Here is a 12,349-nt window from a genome sequence, read left to right on the forward strand (position 1 = left end):
TGGTGGCAGGCACCTTCCGGAGACAGACGCCACAGTCATAGGCATTGTCCGCGCCCAGCTTCTCGGGCTTCACCAGCTCTCTCAGAGCTTGCTCCACACTCTGAGCCGCCGTGATATCCAGGCTGATGTCCAGATAAGGGTCGAACGTGTCCGAGACACCGAGGCAGCGGAGACACTGGATCTGAGACCTCCAGGTCCCGCCGAAGATCTGACGGATGACGGTGGTGTCCTCGGAGGCGTGGCCCGACGGCTGGGATGCACTCAAGCACCCTTGCTGCATGGCATTCAGAGTGAACATCAGAAACTCGTGGGCATCTTCCTGCTGGTGTCTGTGGAAGCCCGCCAGCAGGTCCTTGCGGGGCCGGATCACCTCTCCCGCGTGAAGGAGGGCTCGGGTCACGTGAGCTCGCATGGCACAGAGCGTGCAGGCGCTGCGGGCCGGACAGAGGGTGGCGTGCTGCTGGGACACCATCCAGCTGGCCAGGGGCGGCGTGTGGCTCAGACACTGCAGCGCCGCATTCACGTAGCAGGTGTTCCCCAGGTTCTGAAGCCCAGCCCCCACCCCCCACGGCCCCTTCCAACTCAGGGCGCCTTTCTGGCCAGGCGTCAGCCCTGCTGACCCAGGAGCCAAGTCACCCGCTGGGGGCGCCCAAGCGCGGCGGACGCCCCTCAGGGACAGAGGGTCCCCGAAGGGCATCCGCACCAGCGGCGCTGGGCCCACAACCTTGCCCTCCGGGGAAGACGTCGAAGGGAGACGGACACACACCTCCCCCGTGCTCAGAAGCAGCCCCCGGGGCTCTGCACACAAGGCCCACGAGGGTTTCCATCTCCTACCTGCAGCTGCACGCCGACGCCTCCTTCCCTCAGACGGTCCGGCTCCAGAAAAGGGCCTGGGCCCCGCCCCCTCGGGCCTTTGGGGGCTTCCCCACAGCCCCACCCCCGCACGTGCAGGCTCCTCATTGGCTGAGGCGGCCGAGGGCGTGCCCACTCCCACTCCCGCCATCCAACCACCCACACTTTTCTCGGGGAATTCCCCTTGACGAGGCCCCACACGCACTTCCGACCTGACCCCCTGGACCAAAGGGCTCAGGATGCAAATGATTCGGGGGCATTGGGCCTTCCAGCCTTGCCCGCTAGAGATTCACTGCGGGGCTTCCAAGTTCAGCACACAAATGCCGGCTGCACAGGACTTCCGTGGGCTCACCATTCACATCCTAACACACGTGTGGAAACATATGTCTGCCCACCGAACCTCTCCCCTTTAGGGGTCTCCCGACCCCAGACCCCTGCCTGAGGACAACCCCTCCCCGGACAACAATAAACCCTTGCCTCAACTTTGCGCTCCAGCGAGGTCCTCCCCAATTTCTATGCGTTCTCACTGGACACTCTTCTAGCGTTCAGGGTCCTAGCACCAAAAGATGCCAGCAGAGTGCCACATATGCTTTTCTCCCTTCAGGGCCGTTGCTCAAGACCCAAAGCGAGCTCATTTAGAAAGGCATAGGCTTCCTGCAACTTTGGATTCATTTCTGCAGCTCCTTTTCTCTCTCCGCTGCCCTTTTTTCTTCCTTTTCCTTCTTCCTTTATCATTTTTTTTTTTTTTTTTTTTCCTGCTTGGTGTTTTAGGGTTTTTTTTTTTTTTTTTTCCATTTATTTTTAAACTTTTTTTTAAAATTTTGTGTTCATTTTTTGTTTTTTTTTTTGTTTTTTTATTCTCTTTCTCTCTTTTATATACACTAGTTGACTCATACAGTCGTCTTTCGAATTCCGGGGCTCAAAATGCGGTATAACTCAAGGTATAAAAAAGGTTTCCCTCCTGGAGGAGGATGACTGTTGCTTTCCTTCTCGGTGTGTGACATGTGTGTTTGTTTGCTCTCCCGTCCTGGACATTATGCTTGCCTTCCAGGACTATGGGGGTTTGACCGTCCACAGGTTTACCATAGCTGGAGTGTTGATTCCGTTGGTCCTTACTAGGAAAGAAGGGCCCTGACCCCGTTTTCTTCCTTAGCCTATTGCACCCCTCCCACCTCCCGCTCCCCCCATCCCATCCTAGGAGCCTACCGCTTTGTGCTTTATGATCCAAGTGCTCACACCCTTGCTGTCCTCTTACCTCCTTCCCATGGCACAGAGAAACGAGATCAGCCAGGATTTTTCTCTCTTTTGCACGGATTTCGCCCAGCATAAGGCCACCTTCCCATTCCCTCTGTCACGCCACCCCCATCGACATTCTCCTCCTCCTCCTCCTCCTCCTCCTCCTCCTCCTCCTCCTTCTTCTTCAGAGGGTGTGGATGGGGCAAGCAGTAAGTCCATTTGAGACGATGGGGGGAGGAGGAAGATGCGTGGTGATGATGAGGGCGGACTGTGGGTGGCTCCGCTTCCTCGTGCAGGGCACGCTTGTTCGTGTTCTCGGGGGAAGATACTGCTCATCATTCTTTGTCCTCTCTACGTGCGGAGGGCATGGTGCGGCGAGGTAGCCATGCGGGGAAACAAGCCATCGGAACGTTCTCTGTTCCTTGCCACGCCGACTAGCGCAGTCAGGAGCCAGAGTTGGCCCTCGAGGTCGGAGATGTTCCATCGCAAATTCCCGGTCTGCCGTTTGATGGAGGGTTTGGGGTTTGAAGCCATCAGCCAAGCCAAAGAAAGAAAAACGCGAGAGGTGGTCGATAAGGGGCCTCAGGTGCCCCTCCAGCGGGTCACGGGCCCATGAGGCAGTCGAGAAAGCAGCTAGGGGAGGACAGCTTCCCCACCGCCCCAGGCACTTTGGAGGCCGGCCGCATCTCCTCGCGTCCAGAGGCGTTTGCCCGGGGCCCAGCTGGATGAGACTGCCAGACAGGACGGGCAGAGTCGGAAGTCCAGTTGTCTTGCTATCACAATCTAGGGTAGGCTCGGGTCTTTCCTCAGTGCGGGGAGGACCTTTGCTTTCAGAAATGAACGTGGCGCGACATATCTCCACTCAGGCACCGGTGCGATGCTGGTGGAGAAGTTTCTTTGGGACTGGTTGGTGCCTTTCTCCCTTGGGCCGTGTGTGTGGTGGTGCTGGTGGTGCTGGTGGTGCTGGTGGCGGTGCTCATGGCCTTGTGGATCGCTTCTCCTGTTTGGCACTTGAGCTTCTCCAGCGTACTCCTTGCACACGGACATGGAGCCCCAGGGATCTTTGCGGACGAAGGCGGCGTCGCGGGCGGGCGCGCATCCCCGCCTCATTCCTGCCGGACCCTCCGCCAAGTAGCACGAGGCCTCCCAGGACAGACACCCATAAAGGCTGCTTGCCCGTCTTCTCCCGGACGCCTCTCGACGTCTGGGGCATTTTCGAGAGCCTGACCGGCCGGAAGGAGAGGCGGTTCATGGACCTGCACCCGCTCTTCCCTGCCCCCCGAAGGGCTCCCGAGATCTTCTCCTTGCTCGGCTGGCTGTGAGCGCTCTGTGAGGCGTCTCCAGGCCGCGTCACTCACCCGAGGCCAGCGGTGCGGCCAGGGAACGGAGACGGGGAACGAAAGGCAAACCCACACCCAAAGTCCCATCCCGAGAGGACTCTCCCACCCCCCGCGCAGAAGTGGGAGGCCCTCGGACCGTGCCCAGGCCCGCTCATGCACCCCATCACCCCATCCTCTCCAGCGACTTCCCAGCAGAGCCAGCCCTCGAGAGCTCAGCCGCTCAGGCACGAGCCCGTCCCAAGTGAACACCGAGACCCCGGGCACACTCCAGGCCCCGCTTCTTCCCAGGAGGCTGCATCACGCACACGGCCGAGAGGAACTCGCTCCTCGTCGGAACTCTTGGTGCGTCACACAGGGCGTGCCGCACACAGCGTGTGCCTGGGCGTCTGCACGCATGTGCGTCAGAGCCGACCTACCGCCACAGCCCCAGAGACGGCCGCGGCTTCTTGTTCTTCCCCTTGGTGGCTCTGGCCCTCCCGCTGGCACAAGGGCCGTTGCCGACGTTCTTCGGCCCCGGAGGCGGGGTGTCCGTGCTGGGACGGTCGAGCCGCTCGTGCTCCTGTTGGGGCGGCGTGCGGTTTCTCCCTCCTCCGTGTTTGGACTGGTGAATCACGACTGCGCCGGCAGGCAGGGCAGACTGGACCTTCCGCAGCTCCAAGGCCGGCTTCGGTCGGCTGTGTTCTTGCAGGCGTCTCCACTGCTCGAAGCTCATCCCTTCGACCGCTGTGTCCCCCGGGGACTCCTCCGACCCAGGAGCTCTGCCGCTGGCGTCTCCTGCAGGCTGCCCGGGGTCTGTGGGGTCAGCCCCGACGGGGGCCGCTGCCCCTCCCCCAGCGCCCCCTTCCCACGCACCCTCCCGGGCGTAGAACAGGACGTAGGCGCTCTGGCTCAGGGCAGCGGTCTCGTCACAGGCGGTCACCTTGGCATCGTCCATCTTATACCATTGGCCGTTGCCCGCTCGGACGTAACAGAAGTAGTGTCCTCGCTCACAGCTCCACCCGGAGTGCACCAGCACGGCATAGAGCACGTAGCCCAGTGGCCCTGCCTTCCGCTCGGACGTGTAGGGCTGCAGGTCCAAGCACTGGGGATAGCGCACCTCCTGAGCCCTTTTGGCCCCGCTCACCGGTGTGAACCGCTTCAGCACCAGCACCAGGACCTGGGAGGTGCTGTGCAAAGCCAACCTCTTGGTGGCAGGCACCTTCCGGAGACAGACGCCACAGTCATAGGCATTGTCCGCGTCCAGCTTCTCGGGCTTCACCAGCTCTCTCAGAGCTTGCTCCACACTCTGAGCCGCCGTGATATCCAGGCTGATGTCCAGATAAGGGTCGAACGTGTCCGAGACACCGAGGCAGCGGAGACACTGGATCTGAGACCTCCAGGTCCCGCCGAAGATCTGACGGATGACGGTGGTGTCCTCGGAGGCGTGGCCCGACGGCTGGGATGCACTCAAGCACCCTTGCTGCATGGCATTCAGAGTGAACATCAGAAACTCGCGGGCATCTTCCTGCTGGTGTCTGTGGAAGCCCGCCAGCAGGTCCTTGCGGGGCCGGATCACCTCTCCCGCGTGAAGGAGGGCTCGGGTCACGTGAGCTCGCATGGCACAGAGCGTGCAGGCGCTGCGGGCCGGACAGAGGGTGGCGTGCTGCTGGGACACCATCCAGCTGGCCAGGGGCGGCGTGTGGCTCAGACACTGCAGCGCCGCATTCACGTAGCAGGTGTTCCCCAGGTTCTGAAGCCCAGCCCCCACCCCCCACGGCCCCTTCCAACTCAGGGCGCCTTTCTGGCCAGGCGTCAGCCCTGCTGACCCAGGAGCCAAGTCACCCCGCTGGGGACGCCCAAGCGCCGGCGACGGCCCCTCAGGGACAGAGGGTCCCCGAAGGGCATCCGCACCAGCGGCGCTGGGCCCACAACCTTGCCCTCCGGGGAAGACGTCGAAGGGAGACGGACACACACCTCCCCCGTGCTCAGAAGCAGCCCCCGGGGCTCTGCACACAAGGCCCACGAGGGTTTCCATCTCCTACCTGCAGCTGCACGCCGACGCCTCCTTCCCTCAGACGGTCCGGCTCCAGAAAAGGGCCTGGGCCCCGCCCCCTCGGGCCTTTGGGGGCTTCCCCACAGCCCCACCCCCGCACGTGCAGGCTCCTCATTGGCTGAGGCGGCCGAGGGCGTGCCCACTCCCACTCCCGCCATCCAACCACCCACACTTTTCTCGGGGAATTCCCCTTGACGAGGCCCCACACGCACTTCCGACCTGACCCCCTGGACCAAAGGGCTCAGGATGCAAATGATTCGGGGGCATTGGGCCTTCCAGCCTTGCCCGCTAGAGATTCACTGCGGGGCTTCCGAGTTCAGCACACAAATGCCGGCTGCACAGGACTTCCGTGGGCTCACCATTCACATCCTAACACACGTGTGGAAACATATGTCTGCCCACCGAACCTCTCCCCTTTAGGGGTCTCCCGACCCCAGACCCCTGCCTGAGGACAACCCCTCCCCGGACAACAATAAACCCTTGCCTCAACTTTGCGCTCCAGCGAGGTCCTCCCCAATTTCTATGCGTTCTCACTGGACACTCTTCTAGCGTTCAGGGTCCTAGCACCAAAAGATGCCAGCAGAGTGCACATATGCTTTTCTCCCTTCAGGGCCGTTGCTCAAGACCCAAAGCGAGCTCATTTAGAAAGGCATAGGCTTCCTGCAACTTTTGATTCATTTCTGCAGCTCTTTTTTTTCTCTCTCCGCTGCCCTTTTTCTTCCTTTTTCCTTCTTCCTTTATCATTTTTTTTTTTTTTTTTTTTTCCTGCTGGGTGTTTTAGGTTTTTTGTTTTTTTTTTTTTTTTTTTCCATTTATTTTTAACTTTTTTTTTTTAAAATTTTGTGTTCATTTTGTTATTTTTTTGTTGCTTTTATTCTCTTTCTCTCTTTTATATACACTAGTTGACTCATACAGTCGTCTTTCGAATTCCGGGGCTCAAAATGCGGTATAACTCAAGGTATAAAAAAGGTTTCCCTCCTGGAGGAGGATGACTGTTGCTTTCCTTCTCGGTGTGTGACATGTGTGTTTGTTTGCTCTCCCGTCCTGGACATTATGCTTGCCTTCCAGGACTATGGGGGTTTGACCGTCCACAGGTTTACCATAGCTGGAGTGTTGATTCCGTTGGTCCTTACTAGGAAAGAAGGGCCCTGACCCCGTTTTCTTCCTTAGCCTATTGCACCCCTCCCACCTCCCGCTCCCCCCATCCCATCCTAGGAGCCTACCGCTTTGTGCTTTATGATCCAAGTGCTCACACCCTTGCTGTCCTCTTACCTCCTTCCCATGGCACAGAGAAACGAGATCAGCCAGGATTTTTCTCTCTTTTGCACGGATTTCGCCCAGCATAAGGCCACCTTCCCATTCCCTCTGTCACGCCACCCCCATCGACATTCTCCTCCTCCTCCTCCTCCTCCTCCTCCTCCTCCTCCTCCTCCTCCTTCTTCAGAGGGTGTGGATGGGGCAAGCAGTAAGTCCATTTGAGACGATGGGGCGGAGGAAGATGCGTGCTGATGATGAGGGCGGACTGTGGGTGGCTCCGCTTCCTCGTGCAGGGCACGCTTGCTCGTGTTCTCGGGGGAAGATACTGCTCATCATTCTTTGTCCTCTCTACGTGCGGAGGGCATGGTGCGGCGTAGGTAGCCATGCGGGGGAAACAAGCCATCGGAACGTTCTCTGTTCCTTGCCACGCCGACTAGCGCAGTCAGGAGCCAGAGTTGGCCCTCGAGGTCGGAGATGTTCCATCGCAAATTCCCGGTCTGCCGTTTGATGGAGGGTTTGGGGTTTGAAGCCATCAGCCAAGCCAAAGAAAGAAAAACGCGAGAGGTGGTCGCTAAGGGGCCTCAGGTGCCCCTCCAGCGGGTCACGGGCCCATGAGGCAGTCGAGAAAGCAGCTAGGGGAGGACAGCTTCCCCACCGCCCCAGGCACTTTGGAGGCCGGCCGCATCTCCTCGCGTCCAGAGGCGTTTGCCCGGGGCCCAGCTGGATGAGACTGCCAGACAGGACGGGCAGAGTCGGAAGTCCAGTTGTCTTGCTATCACAATCTAGGGTAGGCTCGGGTCTTTCCTCAGTGCGGGGAGGACCTTTGCTTTCAGAAATGAACGTGGCGCGACATATCTCCACTCAGGCACCGGTGCGATGCTGGTGGAGAAGTTTCTTTGGGACTGGTTGGGTTGCCTTTCTCCCCTTGGCCTTCGTGTTGGTGCTGGTGGTGCTGGTGGTGCTGGTGGTGCTGGTGGCGGTGCTCATGGCCTTGTGGATCGCTTCTCCTGTTTGGCACTTGGAGCTTCTCCAGCGTACTCCTTGCACCGGACATGGAGCCCCAGGGATCTTTGCGGACGAGCGTCGTGCCGGGGACGCGCGCATCCCCGCCTCATTCCTGCCGGACCCTCCGCCAAGTAGCACGAGGCCTCCCAAGGACAGACACCCATAAAGGCTGCTTGCCCGTCTTCTCCCCGGACGCCTCTCGACGTCTGGGGCATTTTCGAGAGCCTGACCGGCCGGAAGGAGACGGTTCATGGACCTGCACCCGCTCTTCCCTGCCCCCCGAAGGGCTCCCGAGATCTTCTCCTTGCTCGGCTGGCTGTGAGCGCTCTGTGAGGCGTCTCCAGGCCGCGTCACTCACCCGAGGCCAGCGGTGCGGCCAGGGAACGGAGACGGGGGAACGAAAGGCAAACCCACACCCAAAGTCCCATCCCGAGAGGACTCTCCCACCCTCGCAGAAGTGGGAGGCCCTCGGACCGTGCCCAGGCCCGCTCATGCACCCCATCACCCCATCCTCTCCAGCGACTTCCCAGCAGAGCCAGCCCTCGAGAGCTCAGCCGCTCAGGCACGAGCCCGTCCCAAGTGAACACCGAGACCCCGGGCACACTCCAGGCCCCGCTTTTCCCAGGAGGCTGCATCACACGACACGGCCGAGAGGAACGCGCCTCGTCGGAACTCTTGCGTGCGTCACAGGGCGTGCGCGCACACAGCGTGTGCCTGGGCGTCTGCTGCGCATGTGCGTCAGAGCCGACCTACCGCCACAGCCCCAGAGACGGCCGCGGCTTCTTGTTCTTCCCTTGGTGGCTCTGGCCCTCCCGCTGGCACAAGGGCCGTTGCCGGCGTTCTTCGCCCCGAGGCGGGTGTCCGTGCTGGGACGGTCGAGCCGCTCGTGCTCCTGTTGGGGCGGCGTGCGGTTTCTCCCTCCTCCGTGTTTGGACTGGTGAATCACGACTGCGCCGGCAGGCAGGGCAGACTGGACCTTCCGCAGCTCCAAGGCCGGCTTCGGTCGGCTGTGTTCTTGCAGGCGTCTCCACTGCTCTAAGCTCATCCCTTCGACCTCTGTGTCCCCCGGGGACTCCTCCGACCCAGGAGCTCTGCCGCTGGCGTCTCCTGCAGGCTGCCCGGGGTCTGTGGGGTCAGCCCCGACGGGGGCCGCTGCCCCTCCCCCAGCGCCCCCTTCCCACGCACCCTCCCGGGCGTAGAACAGGACGTAGGCGCTCTGGCTCAGGGCAGCGGTCTCGTCACAGGCGGTCACCTTGGCATCGTCCATCTTATACCATTGGCCGTTGCCCGCTCGGACGTAACAGAAGTAGTGTCCTCGCTCACAGCTCCACCCGGAGTGCACCAGCACGGCATAGAGCACGTAGCCCAGTGGCCCTGCCTTCCGCTCAGACGTGTAGGGCTGCAGGTCCAAGCACTGGGGATAGCGCACCTCCTGAGCCCTTTTGGCCCGCTCACGGTGTGAACCGCTTCAGCACCAGCACCAGGACCTGGGAGGTGCTGTGCAAAGTCAACCTCTTGGTGGCAGGCACCTTCCGGAGACAGACGCCACAGTCATAGGCATTGTCCGCGTCCAGCTTCTCGGGCTTCACCAGCTCTCTCAGAGCTTGCTCCACACTCTGAGCCGCCGTGATATCCAGGCTGATGTCCAGATAAGGGTCGAACGTGTCCGAGACACCGAGGCAGCGGAGACACTGGATCTGAGACCTCCAGGTCCCGCCGAAGATCTGACGGATGACGGTGGTGTGTCGGAGGCGTGGCCCGACGGCTGGGATGCACTCAAGCACCCTTGCTGCATGGCATTCAGAGTGAACATCAGAAACTCGTGGGCATCTTCCTGCTGGTGTCTGTGGAAGCCCGCCAGCAGGTCCTTGCGGGGCCCGGATCACCTCTCCCGCGTGAAGGAGGGCTCGGGTCACGTGAGCTCGCATGGCACAGAGCGTGCAGGCGCTGCGGGCCGGACAGAGGGTGGCGTGCTGCTGGGACACCATCCAGCTGGCCAGGGGCGGCGTGTGGCTCAGACACTGCAGCGCCGCATTCACGTAGCAGGTGTTCCCCAGGTTCTGAAGCCCAGCCCCCACCCCCCACGGCCCCTGCCAACTCAGGGCGCCTTTCTGGCCAGGCGTCAGCCCTGCTGACCCAGGAGCCAAGTCACCCCGCTGGGGACGCCCAAGCGCCGGCGACGGCCCCTCAGGGACAGAGGGTCCCCGAAGGGCATCCGCACCAGCGCCGCTGGGCCCACAACCTTGCCCTCCGGGGAAGACGTCGAAGGGAGACGGACACACACCTCCCCCGTGCTCAGAAGCAGCCCCCGGGGCTCTGCACACAAGGCCCACGAGGGTTTCCATCTCCTACCTGCAGCTGCACGCCGACGCCTCCTTCCCTCAGACGGTCCGGCTCCAGAAAAGGGCCTGGGCCCCGCCCCCTCGGGCCTTTGGGGGCTTCCCCACAGCCCCACCCCCGCACGTGCAGGCTCCTCATTGGCTGAGGCGGCCGAGGGCGTGCCCACTCCCACTCCCGCCATCCAACCACCCACACTTTTCTCGGGGAATTCCCCTTGACGAGGCCCCACACGCACTTCCGACCTGACCCCCTGGACCAAAGGGCTCAGGATGCAAATGATTCGGGGGCATTGGGCCTTCCAGCCTTGCCCGCTAGAGATTCACTGCGGGGCTTCCGAGTTCAGCACACAAATGCCGGCTGCACAGGACTTCCGTGGGCTCACCATTCACATCCTAACACACGTGTGGAAACATATGTCTGCCCACCGAACCTCTCCCCTTTAGGGGTCTCCCGACCCCAGACCCCTGCCTGAGGACAACCCCTCCCCGGACAACAATAAACCCTTGCCTCAACTTTGCGCTCCAGCGAGGTCCTCCCCAATTTCTATGCGTTCTCACTGGACACTCTTCTAGCGTTCAGGGTCCTAGCACCAAAAGATGCCAGCAGAGTGCCACATATGCTTTTCTCCCTTCAGGGCCGTTGCTCAAGACCCAAAGCGAGCTCATTTAGAAAGGCATAGGCTTCCTGCAACTTTGGATTCATTTCTGCAGCTCCTTTTTTCTCTCTCCGCTGCCCTTTTTCTTCCTTTTCCTTCTTCCTTTATCATTTATTTTTTTTTTTTTTTTTTCCTGCTTGGTGTTTTTTAGGTTTTTTTTTTTTTTTTTTTTTTTTTCCATTTATTTTTAAACTTTTTTTTTTTAAAATTTTGTGTTCATTTTGTTATTTTTTTGTTGCTTTTATTCTCTTTCTCTCTTTTATATACACTAGTTGACTCATACAGTCGTCTTTCGAATTCCGGGGCTCAAAATGCGGTATAACTCAAGGTATAAAAAAGGTTTCCCTCCTGGAGGAGGATGACTGTTGCTTTCCTTCTCGGTGTGTGACGTGTGTTTGTTTGCTCTCCCGTCCTGGACATTATGCTTGCCTTCCAGGACTATGGGGGTTTGACCGTCCACAGGTTTACCATAGCTGGAGTGTTGATTCCGTTGGTCCTTACTAGGAAAGAAGGGCCCTGACCCCGTTTACTTCCTTAGCCTATTGCACCCCTCCCACCTCCCGCTCCCCCCATCCCATCCTAGGAGCCTACCGCTTTGTGCTTTATGATCCAAGTGCTCACACCCTTGCTGTCCTCTTACCTCCTTCCCATGGCACAGAGAAACGAGATCAGCCAGGATTTTTCTCTCTTTTGCACGGATTTCGCCCAGCATAAGGCCACCTTCCCATTCCCTGTGTCACGCCACCCCCATCGACATCTCTCCTCCTCCTCCTCCTCCTCCTCCTCCTCCTCCTCCTCCTCCTCCTTCTTCAGAGGGTGTGGATGGGGCAAGCAGTAAGTCCATTTGAGACGATGGGGCGGAGGAAGATGCGTGCTGATGATGAGGGCGGACTGTGGGTGGCTCCGCTTCCTCGTGCAGGGCACGCTTGCTCGTGTTCTCGGGGGAAGATACTGCTCATCATTCTTTGTCCTCTACGCGGAGGGAGGGCATGGTGCGGCGTAGGTAGCCATGCGGGGGAAACAAGCCATCGGAACGTTCTCTGTTCCTTGCCACGCCGACTAGCGCAGTCAGGAGCCAGAGTTGGCCCTCGAGGTCGGAGATGTTCCATCGCAAATTCCCGGTCTGCCGTTTGATGGAGGGTTTGGGGTTTGAAGCCATCAGCCAAGCCAAAGAAAGAAAAACGCGAGAGGTGGTCGATAAGGGGCCTCAGGTGCCCCTCCAGCAGGGTCACGGGCCCATGAGGCAGTCGAGAAAGCAGCTAGGGGGAGGACAGCTTCCCCACCGCCCCAGGCACTTTGGAGGCCGGCCGCATCTCCTCGCGCCCAGAGGCGTTTGCCCGGGCCCAGCTGGATGAGACTGCCAGACAGGACGGGCAGAGTCGGAAGTCCAGTTGTCTTGCTATCACAATCTAGGGTAGGCTCGGGTCTTTCCTCAGTGCGGGAGGACCTTTGCTTTCAGAAATGAGCGTGGCGCGACATATCTCCACTCAGGCACCGGTGCGATGCTGGTGGAGAAGTTTCTTTGGGACTGGTTGGGTTGCCTTTCTCCCCTTGGCCCGTGTTGGTGTTGGTGCTGGTGGTGCTGGTGGTGCTGGTGGCGGTGCTCATGGCCTTGTGGATCGCTTCTCCTGT

The 12,349-nt window shown here is 60.0% G+C and overlaps 1 protein-coding gene and 1 pseudogene across 1 annotated transcript; both read right to left on the reverse strand.

Moving 5' to 3' along the window:
- Positions 1-3,840: 3,840 nt before the first annotated feature.
- Positions 3,841-5,442, reverse strand: LOC102264709 (ubiquitin carboxyl-terminal hydrolase 17-like protein 6). Its single transcript, XM_070366716.1, has one exon. It carries the CDS (start codon positions 5,440-5,442, stop codon positions 3,841-3,843), a length of 1,602 nt encoding a protein of 533 aa, XP_070222817.1.
- A 1,318-nt stretch (positions 5,443-6,760) lies between these two features.
- On the reverse strand, positions 6,761-10,067 carry LOC138986785 (ubiquitin carboxyl-terminal hydrolase 17-like protein 13; annotated as a pseudogene).
- Between the last annotated feature and the right edge of the window lie 2,282 nt (positions 10,068-12,349).

This window comes from Bos mutus, unplaced genomic scaffold, assembly GCF_027580195.1.
Source record: "Bos mutus isolate GX-2022 unplaced genomic scaffold, NWIPB_WYAK_1.1 CTG1465, whole genome shotgun sequence".
Classification (NCBI taxonomy): domain Eukaryota; kingdom Metazoa; phylum Chordata; class Mammalia; order Artiodactyla; family Bovidae; genus Bos; species Bos mutus.